This window comes from Oreochromis aureus, linkage group 22 (assembly GCF_013358895.1).
Source record: "Oreochromis aureus strain Israel breed Guangdong linkage group 22, ZZ_aureus, whole genome shotgun sequence".
Lineage (NCBI taxonomy): Eukaryota > Metazoa > Chordata > Actinopteri > Cichliformes > Cichlidae > Oreochromis > Oreochromis aureus.
In genome coordinates, this window is record NC_052962.1 from 24362738 (window position 1) to 24381359 (window position 18622).

At 42.0% G+C, this 18622-nt stretch overlaps 1 protein-coding gene across 7 annotated transcripts in view; it reads left to right on the forward strand.

Annotated features, from left to right (window-relative positions):
* rbms3 (RNA binding motif, single stranded interacting protein) overlaps positions 1–18622 on the forward strand; it is a 301392-nt gene that overhangs the window by 204151 nt on the left and 78619 nt on the right. For all 7 annotated transcript variants that reach the window (XM_039605523.1, XM_039605517.1, XM_039605518.1 and 4 more), the window contains 2 exons: positions 8270–8427; positions 15187–15266. In XM_039605523.1, coding sequence (XP_039461457.1) covers positions 8270–8427; positions 15187–15266 — 238 coding nt within the window. The remainder of the gene's footprint in view (positions 1–8269; positions 8428–15186; positions 15267–18622) is intronic.

Below are 18622 nucleotides of genomic sequence, written 5' to 3' on the forward strand. Positions count from 1 at the left end.
TCTTAAAACCAAACTAAACACCTCAGTGCCTCTGGGTACTAGGACACACTTAGTTGTCATTGGCTTGGATTGCACTCATGGGAAAAATTCTGTGGCTGAATAATGTGATGTATTAAGGTGTGCTCTGCAGCAACGTATGGTAATTTGTAAGATTTTTATTTAATCAGGTAACATTGTATTCCAGCCAAATGGAACACCGCATGAGCAAGGTGAACCTCTAATCTTTTGCCCCTGAGCTTCATATTCTGCTCTTTTTTAAAATCATATTCATCTAGTAAAATACATCATCTTAAAAAAACAACAACTTTGTGCCCTGCTCCAAACTTCAAATTACTTTTTGCTGTGACAATGATATTGAGAGGTTAATTAATGGGCATTTTCTTAGCCACAATCTGTTAGTGAGTGGATAATCCTGTTGCAGCTACTAAGACTGATCAATCATGTGTATCCTTATGCGAGCAAAGAAAGTAATTGATCAGGCTGGTAGCTTACAGTGAGCATGATTACAGCTTAGAGAAGCAGAAAGTCAACAGTGAAGAAGAAGGAGAAGGAAATAATCTTTTGGGATGTAAAGATAAAATATCTTTGATCCAACATATGCAGCACTTGGAGATATATTCTACACATGTACCAAGCATTGTAGTGAGAGCGCTACCATTTGATGTTTTTTTTTTTTTTTTTAGATGTACTGACAACTTAAATATATATTTTTTCACATTTCAAAATTCTGTTGTTCAGTTGCCACCACAGTCAGAAAAGGCCACCAGTTTGGTATTTAGGACCCTCTGGCCAGTGGGGTTAGGGTTCCTAACCCCACTAGTCATGCAGTATTGTGCAGTAGTGTTGAGCCACCCCTCATTTCCTTATAGTTTGCTTCTCAGTCTAGCATAAAAAAGGCATCTAATTTAAGGAATGAACCAGTGTTGTGTCTAAACTTAACAGAAAACTTGATAAAATCACATTTTAAATTGTATCTTTAGGCATTTTATGTGTTTTTGCAACAGGCTGCTAGTAACAATTTGTTCCCATTTTGTTACAAAAAATGCCAAAGATAACACAGTTTGACAGACATAAAATGATCAACTAGAAACTGAAACGGTCTCAGTGGAAAGACGACTGTCAAGAAGTCATTTTTAAAGAAAAGAAATGGGGAGAAAAGGCTGAAGTATGCCAAATTACACAAAAACCGAACCAAAAACAACAGGTCTTATGGAGTGATGAACAATGACAAATCCACAATTAAACATTTTTCTTTAATGGAGGTCATGAAAAAGGAGAAATAGTAAGGTTATATAGCTGTCTGTAAAACACGGTGGAGGCTCTGTCGTGATTTGGGACTGCTTTTCAGCCTCTCGTGTTCGGGATCTAGTCAAAACTGATGCAATTACAGAATTAAGAAATCTGGAAAAGCATCTGATTGGCTTAATTTTTCAGCATGACAATGATCCCAAATACAATGCAATAAAAGCATACCTGGATAGAGAAACACACAGCAGAATAATATCAGTCATGGCCCAGACCTCAACATTTCTGAAGCAGTGTGGGATCTTCTTGACAGAGAACAGAACAAAAGGCAACCAGCATCCAAAGAGGAGATTCGAATGTCCTTCAAAAAGCCTGGATAAATATTCCTGAAGATTACTTTTTAAGAAAGCTTCCCTATGAGAGTTGAGGCCATGATAAAGAAAAATCCAATGGTTTTAGTACAGGAAATATGAAAGAAATGTGTGGTGGCTTAGGACTTTTGTACAGTATTGTCTGTTTGCCTACATTTGAAGTGAATCCAATGGGTTTAATGGAGTGAGGTATAAAGAATTTAAAATGCAAAAGTGACCTTACTTGTAGCAAATCCAAAGAAAGTTTATGCAGAGATAGAGCAATGAGTATCCGGAAGAAAAAGATTGAGTCAGTAATTTTTTTCGTTTTTACCACCTGTCACATGATTTGCGGTGCCATATTCCTGCTCCTTCTGCTGTAGACAAAGCTTTAATGGGATACTCCCACTCACACTGAAATGCGTCCAAAACACTAAAAAGAGTTGATGTATCTCTAGATTACAAACAACATCATCTTATGTGCAATGAAATGCAGATGATGGTGTTACTAATGAGTTACTGATGTTCTACTAATTATTACATCTGCTCACTTATTCTTGGATATAGTTGCATACAGGAGTCTGAATTAATTCTTCTCTGATTCTCATTTCCCTGCACTCAAGTTTTAGAAATAAGCTAATAATTAATGTTTTAAACCACAATCATATGTGCTGTCTTCTTAATCTTTATTTTTTTGTTTTGTTTTATTTAATATTTTCTTTCACTGCTGATAACAAGTATGTTTGGATGTATTTCAAAACAACAACAAAAACACAAACACATTGAGACCTATAATAAAAAAAAAAGAAAGAAAGTAAGGACTCGGTGCGTGCGTGGGTGTAGCCGTCATTATATGCAGTGTTAAACGAGGAGATTGGTGTTGTTTTGTTGTTTTGTTTTGTTTTTGTGCTTTCTTAATCACAATCAAGCCTACAGGTGCACATGCCAAAGTGATTACAGCAATGCTGCCCACTAAGCCGATTCAGTTATGAATTAGCAGAAAGATGTTATCTATAAGAGAAATAATAAAGTAGTTTTAATACAGCTGCTCAAGAACTGGCAACTATATGCCTACATAGTATGATTGCAGACTTTAGCTTAAACCTCTGCTAGTGCCCATTTACTGCAGAACTATTAAAGCCATGTTTAAGTGACAGGTGTTTCGGGCTGTTTGTTCACACATAATGTGGTAATTGGATTGCATAGGCTGCCCTGAGTGATGGCACAAATCCTTTGCCTCGTAGCCCTTCACAGCTCTTTGTTTCTAACAGAAGGTTTGAATCAGAAATATGGATTTCATCAGTCCTTCAATGAGCAGCCGAAGGACCTCACGCATTACCAGCTTGCGCTCTTGTTATCTCTTTTTTTTTTTTGGCATTGTAACATGCTGTTCTGTGATTAAGCCTGTCTACGGTGGAGGCATTTATGCATATTTTGAAATGTAAGGTGTGTTTGCATATGTCCGCTTGTTTGTAAAGATGCGTATCAGATCGAGCGAAACACTTCCTGCCTGCAAAGTTTCGCCATCTGTCTATGAAATCGGACTTTGATGAATACATGTAGCCGTTGTAGAGGCCAAACTTTGAATCTGACGTTTTTTGCGGCGCTGAAAAAATAAGTAGCTGCTATTTGTTTGACTGGCAAAAATAAACAAGTAAAATCTAATTCTCACATCAGAGGCTGACCATGAAACCTTTTGTACACTTGCAGCCTGGATCTGCTAACAGCTACGTGCTCTTTAAATGACTGCAGAAGCAGTGAAAGACTGCGATAGGGATATAAAGTCTTGGATGTGGACCGGGTTTGAAGTCCGGTGTCACAGAGGGTCTTCATAATAGACAGAATCACTACAGAGTATCGAGGAAGCGTTTGACAATAGCCTGTACAAAATGAAGTAAAATGATCCAAACCATCCACTTGAGAGTAGAAACAGGCAATGTTGGGAAGCACTCATCAAAGTGCAGCAAGCTGCCCAGCTGACTTTGCCTGCTGTTGTCTGACCAGCTGACTAGCCAGCTGACAGAATGATAGGTCCTTTGTAGTGTAGCTACTGTTTTGTCTCTGAATTCTCCAGCTCTTCGCAAATTAAACTCAAATCTTTTGAAGTGAGTTGATGTGCTCATAGGCTTCTTCTCTCTCTAACTCCCCATTCTGCTCCTTCCTTCTTCTTGGTTGGCCAGCTTGTCTTTTGAATGCATTCTGCAGACTCAGGCTCCCACAGCAGGATCTAAGTACAGAGCCTCAACCTATATACAAGAGAACAGGAACACTCCCTCTGGCATCTGCAAACTTGTCAGCCACACATCCTCACAACAGCAGAAACACAACAACTATTGCTTCCTTGCAGTTTTCTCCAACCAGTCAACACATAAACCATTGTCTGTGGTTTTAATTGTGCTCCTTCAGGCTGCTGGTTAGTCACACAACAAGCCAGAGTGGCATACCTGAGGGAAGTGTATTGTGTGTTTGTTGTAGCAAGGATTGACAACCTTATACACACGTATACCCAAGCACACATACGCTTGTAGAGTGTGTATCCGAGCTCAGAGGAGCGTCCAAAAAGCCCTATAGTACCAATTATACATAGAGCTCTTTGCTCTTGAGCAAGAAGAATGGATAGAGGACGACAGGAGAGACGCCATGGAAGCAAGGACGGACAACGCTTGGTGTACAAAGTTAGGAAACTCTCATTACTGAAAGAGAAAAGGAGGAAGGTTAGTAAAGTGATTTAGAGGAAAAAGGAATGAAAAGATGTGGGTGCAAGGTAAATCAGGGAGAGAAAGGATTGTTGGAAAGAGACTGAGGGCGACTCAGAGTCTCAACATCGATTTGGATGCGGTGCCCCGAGTCAAGTCACATATCTATCTTTCTAACTTTTAACAGTTAAATGGATACAGCCCTGAGAGCCCTATAGGCAGAACGAGAGACTTCTAACGCCCGACGTTTCTTCTCCCTCCAGCGTTGTCAAAAGGCAACAAGGGCTTCCTTTAATGTGCCTTATCTGCCTGTCATGTCAGCTGCCTCCATCTCTCTTTCTCATCGGCTCTCCGTACCCTTTCATTCCTTAACCTTTTGCACGTGATCTGCAACTCCTATTTTCTGTTTAACCCGGATCCTCGCCTTCTTTTCTCTTCCTGTCTAATACTCTCCCTTCCACGTAGAATGGTAATGTTCTCAGAAATTACAGTGAGGTAAACAGAGCAGGGCGTCGAAATGAAATAACTGCTACAGGGCTGTCAGCTCTAGCGAGGGGCCCATCCGTCAGCAGGAAATGACATGTCGCACCCCCCACCGCATTTCCCCCCCCCGACCCGCCATTCTCCCTTTCTGTCACACGCACAGTTGGATTCCTCCTGTCCTCCTGGTGGCAAGGTGAAGGAATTATGCTCATCAAAGCCCCAGTGCAGCCTGGAGCCTTTCCATTAACCTTCCACAATGCTGGTCAATGGCGAGAGAGACATTCAACCATCGACACGCAGAAGAAGGAGGCTCGCTTACACGACTTGAAACACACACAGAGCCGAAAGATACATAAACGCATACACGAGTGTACAGTAATATAGTCTGCATTAAATGGAACAAACACACATAATTACTCCTAGATGGGCTACACACAGGTGCACGCCAGCGCACACACACCTCAATTACCGTTTCATTCATAGCGTGACAGCGGAGCGTGTGCAAAGGCTGACATTAAAGGAAATTAAATCTCCTTGAGGAATGGGCCAGCCCATCTCACCTCCCGTCAAAATACTCCAGTTTCCACTCCTCTCCATAACCTTCTCATCTGGGTATTTAGGGCTTTGTGATGCGGAACGTCATCAAAGAGAAAACTTAGCGAGGCGGCCGTGCGTAGACGAGGCCTCCCCGCGATAATCCCGCCCCCTGCAAACGGAGCCCTCTACTATTAGCCCACGCACACAAATTACCGCTTCACATTCTGTCCTCACTCTTTCACCGCGTGCGCTGTCTCGTGCTTATAGGAGAAAGTGCTTTCATTCAAGTGTGCGCGCACAAACTGTCTTATCATTGGCTTAGCTCAATGAGTGAGTCAGTCAGTTAACTCTTTGATCCGGACCTCCTTTCTGCATCGGAATACGAAGCCTATTTGACATAATCCTGAAAAACATCAGCTCACGTAACCAATGAAAGTCAAAGGAAGGCGCAGCTGCAAGGGTGCACACACTGAAGGGACTTAGCAAGAGAGTGACACGTGTACAGTAGATTTTTACAGACAGATTTAATTAAGCTCCACTCACTGCCAAATCCCGTGTTATACAAACTCTTGCGAGCTTTTTCTCTCACATGCTCCAAAGCACCCAAATGTGACACACTTGTAGAATAAGGAGGTGGAGTTTAGTTAGGTAATTGAGTTTCCTGGGTAAAGGAGAAAAAAGCTGTGGTCTCGGGCGCTGGCTTTCTCCCAGAGGTTTTCATCAGATCAAACATGTCCTGTCAGATAAGACAGCTAATTAATCAGGGGAGGGACCAGTCCTCTCCACTGACAGATAGAGAGATGGAGGCAAGAGACTGGTGGAGACACTTCCTTTCCTTTTCCTTAACCTCTTCCTCCATCATCAGCAGAAAGCAAAACAAAGTGAGAGAGTGTTGCCTGTAGAGTCTGTGAAGGCTCTCAAAGACAGTGTTTACGCAGCCTGCAACTGAAGTAACTCCACAACCCCCAGCTGAGAAGATGACAGACTTCTGTGCTGAAGTTGCTGTTTACAGTACTGCATGTGCGTATGAAATATGCAACTGAAAATTCACCTTTTTTTTTTTTTAACTTTTGAGGCCAAGTCAGCTGTTTTTCCAAGTAAAACCATATTAAACTAAATTTTAATGGAAATTCCAAAAGGTGGATTCTGTTCATCTGGACGTAGCATTTCCAGTGGGAGAAACGTTTCATCTTCAGTCTCAGCTGACTGCAGGTTTCCCCAACCTTATAAACAGGACATTGCACAATAACTGAAACCAGCCCACTGAATGAACAATGGGCTGGAAGGTCAGTTCCTTCATTAATATACAAATTGGCATGACCATTGATCAACAACCACTGATTAAAGCCCACTGATCAATGGCCATGAGTACCATTCACAGAGAGTTGGGGAATGGCTGGAATCACAACATTGTAAGATGGCCCCCTCCTCGATTCAGAGATGGTCTTTCCCTTTTCACTTAAATGAAAATTCTCCTAATTTTCTTTTAGTTAATATCAAGAAGTCATTTGCCCTCAGTTTTTCTTCTTCTTCTTCTTCTTGTCTTGTTGCCAGTTTTTAACATTTATGAGCCTGGACTTGGCAGATCCACACCTTAAAAAAATGTATTTATTGATTTCATTTCATACATTTTTATGTGCACGTGTCTTGGAAAATTGCTGTTGTTATTCAGAACAGATTCAGCCACCTTCCTCATTATTAGATTGTAGACCATGACACAGGTTATTACTACCTTTTTACATGATGGTGCTTAAAGCTCCTCCACTGCTCACATTATTGATCTAACCTGACAAGGGAGGCTGCTCTTACAAATCAGGAGGAAATTAATTTATAATTTATTGTATCACACATGCACATTTAAAATGAAGCATACAGGATCATCTCCAATAGATGCATATTTTTCTTTTTGTTGTCTATAAGACTTTAAAATTAACTGATATTGTTTTAACATTTCATACTCTGGTAAAGACTGGAAGTTTTACCTTTTACTGATGCAACAATAATGATGTAAATGTCATTAAAATGTTTCAGTGCATATTCTCTTATTAACTTAGACCATGCCTCTGCGTAGTAGAATTAACTCATGATGATCCCAGCGCCTGTTGAATGACAGGTTGAAAGACACAAGTGTGAAACAGATCAGACTTGGCTGTTTGCCTGATTAGATTGGACTGTTGCTACCTGCACGTTGGAAAGATGGATTGCATGTTATTCGGTTCATTTGAAAAAGTATATGCTAATTTGCCTGTAGCATATATGATTAGAGCTAAGGGCAGCACAATGTAGCTTAATGCTTAATTAAGAGAGACTGACTGACTGGTGGAAGGGAAATATAGATGGAGGCATAGTTTGGTGGCTTGCCTGGCACAGGCAGTGACTGATTGGCTGGTGGGGCTGTTTCCAGCTGCTCTACTGTAGATCTCAGCGGGCTTTCTGTTACCTCGGGCTCACCCCAGCACCAGCTGTGCTTTCATACCTAGCTTGCAGTAGCCCCTGGGCACTACACTGAAAACACTGTTGTATAATACACAGCTTTTCTTTTGCTGTTTCTCTTGATTTTTTACCTGACCACTAAAAAGAAACACCCAGAAGATGCCATTCAAGCTATTGTGAATATATCCACCATGCTACTTGTTAAATTGTCATAATACATTGACACATGCTTAGAACCAGTAGTTTGCTAATTTTTTCTATTTATTTATTGCATTTAAGTGGAATATGTGAATGTCAGTAGGGCCAGATGTCATGCGAGCTTAGCCTGGATTTGGCTGCACAGTTAGCACTATTGCAACACGTTGCATGATTCCTCACGACACAAAGCTGATGTATTATTTCATATTTTCTGCAATTGATAGTGATGCATTATTTCTCATACCATCTTCTCTTTTCCATTTCTTCTCTTTGCCGTCTGTCCAACCTCTCCCTCCTCTTCACTCCTCGAAATCTCTGGCACTGCAGCAACAAGAGCAGGACCCCACCAACCTGTACATCTCCAACCTGCCAGTGTCTATGGATGAGCAGGAGCTGGAGAATATGCTGAAGCCTCTGGGTCACGTCATCTCCACAAGGATACTTAGGGATGCCAACGGGGTCAGCAGAGGAGTCGGCTTTGCCAGGTAAACAATGTTAATGAAACAAGTGTTAAATATCCCTCCTTTCGGTCCCTACAAGTGGTATGCCAAGCTCTAAAAGCCAGATCATTTCTGTAATACAACTCTGTAGCATCTCTCTTTATGCTGCACACCTCGACTTTGTAATAGGCTTTATTTTAAAAATGCTAAGTCTCAAGAGTAAGTCGAGATAAGCCTGCTGGCACACAGTAATCAGGGTTATTTTTTAAAAGTTTACAAAGCTCCCTCCCGAGCCACAGAAGACACTATACAACTGTTGTCACAGGTTGAGGAGTGTTGCTTGTGGTGAGTAAATCTAAGTAGGATTTTTACCCACTGCTCACATTAAGATCTGCCCTAGTTCAGCTGTGCCCTGAGATGACTCATGTCTTGTTTTGGCACTAAATTAATAAAATGCATTGTATGTGTACTGGCATTCAAGCACACGCTTGTGCACTGTCTGAAATATGAACTGGTACTTATGTAGCGGTTTTCTACTGAATTTGAGCGCTATCCACTACAGGCCTCATTCACCCACATGTTTGTACAAGTGCTTTTTTTCTGTGCCTAAGCACATCATGTTCACAGGCTCACACTCACGTGATGGATGCATCAGGTGCAACTCAGGCTTCAGTATCTGGCCCGAGCATAGTTCGACATACAGGTTGGGATCAAACCACTGACTTTCTGATTAGTAGACGAGCCGCTACGTCTCCTGAGCCCTACATATGCTTTTCATTTTAGACAGTGAAAATACTAAAAAATGATTAGATCCTTCCTCTAAGCCTGTTTGTCGATCCATCTGCATATGAGTTAATGAATGCTTTCAGCTGTGCATTCTCAAAAATTAACAGATACCACCTGTCTTTGCATGTGTATTATATATAGTAATAGTATATATAGTAGAGTAACGGATGCTATTTTTCCCAAAACAAAGTCTGAATGACTGAACAGTTTGTTTCTTTTTCTACTTAGAAAAGTTTCCACTTCAGCTTGTTAATCCCCCAAAGTCATAAACCGTTCTGTCCTTGTCCTCGACAGCAGCCACCAGGCTCTCATTCCTCTCCACACATTCCTTCCCTGTTTACCCAGAGGAGGCCAATGACGGCCACAGAACCACCATCTTGCAGGGATTTTTCTTAATCACCTGCTCTGGCTGAACTCCTCTCCTATTCCCTGCTCTATTACCAGGGGTTACAGCAGGACAGACTGGCACAAACACACAAAAACACACACACACACAGTTGCGCACCAATATGAGCATCTGCAGAGTTAGACCTTTACGCAGGCGTACACACTTGTGAATATGCACGCGTGCATGCTCGTGTGCACACGCAAACACACGCTGAAAAGCAAGCTCTCACACGGAGAGACAGGTAGGCAGCCTCCTGCAGACCAACAAGCAGAGCACAGCAACAACCTGCCACAGGCCACCTGTTCAAGAAGCTCTCGGTGGGAGGAGGAAGACGCATGACAGAAAGGGAGGGTGAGAGGGAAGAAAGGAGAGAGTGAGACATGAGTGTGAAGCAATGATCAGGTAAAAACTAGCTAATTTTAGAAGTTAATATACAGAGAAAGAGAAGGTGAATGAATAGAGAAAGAATTGAGGAAACTTTTTAGAAGACTAAGAAATACTAAGATGAATTAAAATTTCCATGCGTGTGGGCGAGTGATGAGTAAAGAGAGTACAGGTCAGGGAAAAGGGTAAAAAAAAAATCCAACTAAAGCAAAAACAAACAAACAAAAACCAACACAATTGAATGTTTTTTTTTATGAATTGGAGAACTCCCATTAGCTGTGTCGACAGACATACAGACAGCTGCTGAGGGCTGGGCTGTGTGGGGCATTAGAGAGAGTAAACTGAGCTAAGTGTTTGTGGGCCGATCCATTACTGTTATCAGAGCCCATTACTCCAGCCCCAGCACTAATCATTGCAGACAGCAGCACCTGATGCCATTAACCAGCAGCGCACACAGAAAATCCAGCCCGCTTCACTGTCTACCTGGCTGACTCTCTGACTGACTGGTTACCCCAAAAGCCTGACTGACCAGCAGACAGTGAGTCTGACTGGTTTGCTTCCCTGTGAGTGTCTAACAGCCTGTCCGCCATATGCACTTCATGTCTACTTACATCCTTTCCGTTTACCTTCCTGCTGTGCTGCTGGAGAGAAAGAAGGAAAGATGTTATTGTGTGTAGGAAGGCTAAAAAGTGCAATGAAATACAAAGAGAAGCTTTGCTTCGACATTCAGTCAGAGAATCGCTAAATAAACGGTGAAGAAGGGGGATGCATCCAGCTGCTATTGTAAGCCTGCCTCTTTTAAAATGGACAACAAAAGCATCCCAGCAAACAACCTCAAAACGGCTTGTGCTTTGATAATGGAGTCCACACCACAAAAGTCATTATTTCATAAGCACTACAAGGTTGTTAAGCTTGAGCGAAAGAGAGTAAAAGCGATAAAGAGGTTAGCTGTGCTTCAGGCAGATCCTCTCCGTGTCACTAGGCTGCCTCCTAAAGTGAGAGCATTATGAGGCAGTAATTGCCGTGTTCGCAGGACTGTGCTGAGATTCAGTGTTTGGTGTGGATTAGCAGCATATTGCCAGCGTATGTTGTAAACATAAACACTCGATGTATGCAGTTCCCGGTACATTCACTTCAGCTTTCTGATGTGGCACCTATATCAAAAAATCTATAGCATATAAAGAGAGTTAAATAAACAATGAATCAGAACAATGATTTCTTATAAAATTAATAAATTAATTAACCAGCTGGCTGCTGGTTTGCTTCTTTTGAGTGAAAATGTGCTGTGTATAATTTAATATATCTTTTTGAATATTATTTTATAAATTAAAGTCATTTTTAGAAACTCGTTGTTATGTTTTGCAGTTAGCTGAGTTGCATTGGTCGGTTCATATCGGCCTTTCACTAACACGTGGAACAGAAGGAAAAGAGTGAGGGCCGGGGTCAGTGAGAGATTGATGATGCCAGGAAGTGTGAAAGATTATATATTCTAAAAAGAGGAGTAGGGAGGAGAAAAGGGGAGAAAGATTTTGATATGGATAGGGCATAATGTTGAAAGAAAAGGATGGACACAGTGGGAAGGAAAGGAGGGCACAGAAAGTGAGAGAGATGGGCCGGGAGAGAGGAAGGATAACGGTGAAAGATGGAGGAAATAACCAAGGTTGAAAGACGGGGAAGAATGAGAGAGACGTCAAAAAGAAAAGGTGTAGACGGGCTGGGAGTAAGATGGATGAGATGGAGAGCGCGATAAAGAAGCTATGGTAAAAAAAAAAAAAAAAGAAAAAGAAAGAAAGATGAAGGTAGCGATAGCAGAAGGATGGGAGACAGAGGACAGGGAAGGGGGAGGCTGACAGGATGATATGAGTATTTTAGGAGGTGAGGGAGAATAAAGCATGAAAATCTGGAAGGCAATGAATTCTGCACATTCCAAGAGCATATTACCATAAAGACATGGCATTCAGTCAAGCCTGCATTTAAAAACTCTCTCATTTTAATATGTCTTCTTTGTGTCTATAAGGGAATCTGCAATATATGCACAACACGGATCGTGCAAATTCATGCGAAAGGATATTTGCTTTTTAATATGTTACTGTCTTAACACAATTGAATTTTTCAGAGAAATCCATTGCACATTGAAAAAGAAAATCCTAGCATTTTACTCATGTAGGCTGTAATATGGAAGGTGTTTAAAAATTCTTGTAGCACAGACCGTTAAGCTGCAAGTTAAAGGAATATTTTGATATTATTTGCTTTTACATCAACTTAGATGAGAAAACTGACAATTAAGTTACATCTTTGGATTTATGGTCTTTCTGTACTGACTGAAACCCTGTATCCCTTATACCTTTTCAATGTCAGATAGGGTGTGTGCGTGTGTGTGCGTTGTTGATCATTTGCTGTAACTTTCCAAAAGCAGCCAGCCAACACTCACGCCCACCTCATGCCATGAGCGGCCAGCTGTGTGGAGGTGAAAGAGGAGACAGCCATTGTAATTGTCTTTCAAACTTTTGTTGTTGTTGCGTGTCCACCTGTGGAGCTTTTGATTTGTAACACTGAACGCAACACAGCGAATGCCTGAAGTGTGTGGCCCTTCTCTATGATAGCCTTGCTCCTGGTTTGGCCACACACTTTTGATTCCCAGTGTGGTCTGAAGAAGCAAGTCTGAAGAAGGTCTTCCAGCCCTTAGCTTAGCTTTACAGATAAGGCTTGCTCTCAAGCAGAAGATCATTTCTTTAATATGCCAAAGTGAGAGTACAAATTGTTTTAATTTACTGGTGTTCAACTAGTAAAATTTATTAGCCTAGGGCAATAATTCCCTGTAGTTGTCACTGTGAGGCAACTAGTCTAGAATTCATGAATACAGTGCTCTCAGCCAATAATAAGTCACATTTACTAGGAAACACCCACCAAGAATTCTGATTAGTTTTTTCCGAAATGCAAAATTGCATAGAAAATATGAATGTGCATGTGTGTATATTGGTTACATCTCCTGTTATATTTCAAATCTTTGGAGCTTAAGTTGCTCAAATTTCCTTTAGGGTTTTTTGTTTATTGTTGCAGGACAGAAAAAGGATAGAAGAGTATGTGTGTGTGTGTGTGTGTGTCAATGTCAACAACAACAACACTCATATGCATTTGAAATGTCTGTGTTTTGATGTTATGTGTGTATGACATTAGTGTGTGTAGGCTTGTGATGTGAAAATCAGAGCCCCCCTGCTGGCCAGCTGCTTGGCCTGTATATACTCTTTGATCCTTTGGCTGGAAAAGTGGAGACGAGTCAGTCAACTTCCTGTGTTCTCTCTCGTCTTCACGCTGGAATTCAGCCTTTTATAAGCATGTAATTTCTACCTTCCCGTACCATCTCATCTTTCATGCCTTTCACCTACTCTACAAAACTTTCTATCCTTTGTCTTTTCCGTTATGCACAGAAAAGGACTGCATAAACACCTCTTTGCCTGAAAGCCCTGAATTTCATTATGAACCTCTGACTCATGTAACCAGTGACTTGATACAGCAGATCGGCTCTCGATAGTCTCACTGCACTATTAGTATGAAAAGACTGACGCTACACAGCCAGCAGGACAGAGTTTAGTGGGTGATGCAGGAATGTCTTAAAGACATAAAGACCTGGATGGCCGCTAACTTTCTGCTTCTTAATTCAGATAAAACTGAGGTTATTGTACTCAGCCCTGAGAATCTTAGAAATATGGTATCTAACCAGATTCTTACTCTGGATGGCATTACCTTGGCCTCCAGTAACACTGTGAGGAACCTTGGAGTCATTTTTGACCAGGACATGTCCTTCAATGCACATATTAAACAAATATGTAAGACTGCTTTCTTCCATTTGCGCAACATCTCTAAAATTAGAAATATCCTGTCTCAGAGTGATGCTGAAAATCTAGTTCATGCCTTCATTACTTCCAGGCTGGACTACTGTAATTCTTTATTATCAGGATGTCCTAAAAACTCACTGAAAAGTCTTCAGCTAATCCAAAATGCTGCAGCAAGAGTACTGACAGGGACTAGAAAGAGAGAGCATATTTCTCCTGTATTGGCTTCCCTTCATTGGCTTCCTGTTAAATCCAGAATTGAATTCAAAATCCTGCTCCTCACATACAAGGTCTTAAATAATCAGGCCCCATCTTATCTTAATGACCTTGTGGTACCATATCACCCTATTAGAGCACTTCGCTCTCGCTCTGCAGGCCTACTTGTTGTTCCTAGAGTATTTAAAAGTAGAATGGGAGGCAGAGCCTTCAGTTTTCAGGCCCCTCTTCTGTGGAACCAGCTTCCAGTTTGGATTCGGGAGACAGACACTATCTCTACTTTCAAGATTAGGCTTAAAACTTTCCTTTTTCTAAAGCATATAGTTAGGGCTGGACCAGGTGACCCTGAATCCTCCCTTAGTTATGCTGCAATAGACGTAGGCTGCGGGGATTCCCATGATGCATTGAGTTTTTCCTTTCCAGCCACTCACTGTGTGTTAATAGACCTCTCTGCATCGAATCATATCTGTTATTAATCTCTGTCTCTCTTCCACAGCATGTCTTTCATCCTGTTTTCCTTCTTCACCCCAACCGGTCGCAGCAGATGGCCGCCCCTCCCTGAGCCTGGTTCTGCCGGAGGTTTCTTCCTGTTAAAAGGGAGTTTTTCCTTCCCACTGTCGCCAAAGTGCTTGCTCATAGGGGGTCATATGATATGATTGTTGGGGTTTTCTCTGTATTTATTATTGTGCGATCTATTGTACAATATAAAGCGCCTTGAGGCGACTTTTGTTGTGATTTGGCGCTATATAAATAAAATTGAATTGAATTGAATTGAATTGATGCTTTATGGTTGTAAATGTGTCATCAGTGACACTATTTACCCTGCCATCCTCTGTGTGGCAGGGGTTACAGTCAAAATGGAAATGATGTTGAGTTGTCAAACAAAAAAAGATGTAAACAGCTGCAGCACTGCTCTCTGTTGGCCGAGGTGACGCTCGCCTCCATGTATTATGGTTTACCAGCAATGCGTTTCTCATTTTGTTGTCAATTAGTGGCTCAATTTTCATTCGGTTTTGTGTCATAAAGAAAAGTTCATTTTACCAAAATACAAACTCCACTTACATCTCCCACATTCTGTAAGACTTTTAGGGCATATGATAAATGGAAGGTTTTTAATGGCTCCAGAGTTTTATGCTTTTAAACTTCTGCTACAAACAGATTGTTAAATTGAACCCTACATGCCGCATGTCGTTGCAGGATGGAGTCTACAGAGAAATGTGAAGTAGTGATACAGCACTTCAATGGAAAATACCTGAAAACCCCACCAGGCATTCCAGGTGAGTCTCACCTCCTTTGCTTTACATTACTCTCACATCACCTCTTCCCTTTCTTTTTTTTGGGTGGGGGAGGGACCATTTTGCAATAAGGAACTGCCTTTCTAATTCACTTATGGTAATTCCTCATCTTAGATCTGCCGGACAGCTTGATAGATTGCGTACACTGCTGTTTCTGACATCTGAAGCTAACTGTCGTGGTTCTGGCTCAATAGCTGATGGTTCTATAGGTCTCTTCCTCGCTCGCTCTCTCTCGTCTTCACTCCGTGTCACCGTCTCTCTCCCTGGTGGTGCTCAGGCTGCAGGCTGGAACTTCTCGGGCAAGAGAAAACCCTCTTAATATTCACACTCATGCCTCTGTGCTGTTCTTCGCAATCTACTTAAGAGCTTGCACTTTCCCCTCGTTCCTCTTCTGCTCCTGCTCTCTCTGTTGCGGTGTCCTCTCGCCTTCCTATCGCTCTCTTTTCTGCAGTCACCCTAGACAGTGGCCAAGGAGAAAGCAGACAGGGAAACATGGGTGAAAGAAAGAATAGCACAAAATGGAGACAGATGTAGAGACGAGATTGTACCTCGCCATGTATCGGTGCTGAAAGAGGCATCACAGTTCCACAAGTAAGCAGGCAAGGCATTGGAAAAAGGAGCAAGTCTCCAGGGGAGTGAGAGTATCAAGAGGTGGCAGTGGAAGAAAAGTGAGTTGGAAGGGAGTAAAGATATGGGGGAAAAAAGTGTCAGAGGGAAAGGCCAGGATGAAGAAAAAATGCTGCTTAAGCACTTTTGGGGCCAGGTGCTGCAGCAGAGTCTCCCGTGTATCCCAGCAGGACACGAGGGCCAGACGGGGTGATACCCGAGGAGATCTCCTTCACCACTGTGGCAGCTATATTAACACTCACACCTCCAACCAGCAGCATAGAAACAGACCCATAAATCGCTCTCCTCTATCCAGTAATATCTCAGAAAGACTGGATTTAGAATCTCCGTATGTGCTCAGTCACTGCATAGCCAGCAGCCATTAAAGGCAAGGTGAGTGGTTATATTGAAGTTGAGCCGTAATAGGAAACCTTTAAAGCCGTAATATCAGGCTGACCTTCCCCTTTAAGGGTCTATCTCCCTGCCGCTCAGGCTTTATTATTGTTAATGGATTGTTCAGGCTTGTGCCAAGCATGGAGATTTACCGCCCTGATCGAGGAAATCCTTCTGTGGAATTAAGAATGGTTACGTTTACAAGGTCTGCTCTGGTTCAGCGCTGCTATGGTCCCTGCTAAAAGGTCTATGAAAGCTTCTCTTTCCTTTTTTACACCTGAACTTTTATTGTTCTTCGAGTTGTTGCCATTTGTGATATGTGGTGATACAGTACTTCCAAAGGCTGCTTTTGGTTTATTAGCTTGGGCTTTAGTTTTGTAGTTTTTGTCACAAGCTCGATATATTCACCTGAATTCACCGGGAATTTGGGAATCTGATGAAATGGTACCACGCAACCTGAAGGGAACAAGTCGACAAACAGTCAGAGAAGCTATGCATCCAGATTATAGCAACCAAAACTTGAGTAAGCAAGTCAGAATTGTTAGTCACGTTCCTCTTTGGATGTGACAATTGTGTAAAAGGGGATCAGGTCAAATACTTGACCTTGTCGGACTTCTTTTAAAAAAATTATAACTTCCTTCCAAATACCAGAGTAAGTAACACTGATATTGTAGATGCACAAAACCTGTAAGGTAGCAGCTGGATTTTCAAGTTTGATGTGCTGGTATGCTGCAGATGCTCTCAGATGTTCTAGTGATGAATAATGATAGAGTAATGCTCCCTGTGACATTTGATACTTTTTCCATAGTTTTCAGTTCACATGAGGGTGGGGTGGAGATGAAGCTGTTCTTTTTCCCTCTATGATATAGTCCATGTTGACTTGCTGTCTCCTAAATGGAGATTTCTGGACATTTTGCTGTTATCAAACTCAGATGTTCCTTTGCAGAGGGCCCTAGGGCTGTTTCTGTTTCTCACAGAGGGAGAACGAACAGCCCTTTAGTAGAAGTGTATTTGTGTGTGTTGGGTTGCCTGAAAGTGCACATGTTATGCGTTTGCACTGCATTTGTATTGGTCTCAAATTTATGCGTGTTCACATTCATGCACGTGTATTTAAATTTCTGCATTTCCAAATGGGTGCACATACATACCATGTGCTGACAGTCTCTGTGTGTGGGTGCCTGCATGCATCCGTGCGTGTGTGTGTGCGTGTGTATGTGTGTGTGTCATTTTGGTGGTATTTCCCCAGAGCCCTTTGCTATGCAGGGCAGCTTCTTCATCCATCCTACTTTGACAGCTCAGCAGCACCCCCCGGGGGGCTCCCACCACACGCAGCACAGGCGGAGTGTGTGTGTGTGTGTGTGTGTGCGTGCATGTGCGTGCATGAGTATGCTTATGTGACAGCCATGACTGTTACACTGTGTGAGCCTTGACACACGCACAAACCACATAAGCACAAATATGGCCATGCACCGCTGACTTTGACCTCAGTGGAATGTCAACATCCATATAATGCTAATGAGAAACTTCTTTTTTCTTTCTCTTACCACCATTTATTGTTTAAAACATTCTCTCAAGCATACACAACACATTTAGGGTAGCACTCCCAACACACATACATGTATGCACGTGCACATTTCTCAATCATCAGGCTTACTCCCTCAATCCTCTCCAGCCGATATCTGACAAGCCTCTGCATTTCCGGCTTAGCCACTCAATCACACTGTGTCAAGAGATGTGGCCGTGTGTGTGTGTGTGTGTAAGAGGGTGATAGTATGCGTGCATATGTGCAATTGTGGATTGTAATAGCTGCCTACCTCCACCCAGGTGTGTCCAGTGCCAATACAAAAAGGATAATATTGAGTTGTAACCTTGCTGTCCCATACCAGGAAGTAAATATCTCGATGTCAGGTGCCAGGTCATCTGGTAAATTCAACTGAGCATGGGAAAACAAACCAAAAGGAAGTCCCCATGTTGGCAGGAAGTTAACCGTGAGTTGCTGATAACGGACCAACGCAGAGAGGAGGAGTTGTGGAGATGCTAACAGATGGCAGCTAATAGCGCCATAGACTGAGTCCATACACTTCCTGCTTAAATTTTAATGTAATAACATCTGACTTCCTTGTGATTACATGAGATATTGAGTTGATCTACAGTGTGAAAATATGATAGCAGATGGCAACTAATGATACTTAACAGCTTCCCTTTTCTTCCCATTAGGTTTTCTAATGAAATTCTATGTAATTTTCTATGAGATCCAACTACATGCGCTACATAGATACACAAATGAACTCGTTTTTTGATCCTTGGTAATGCCATCCTCCCTGAATGCTCATTTTGAT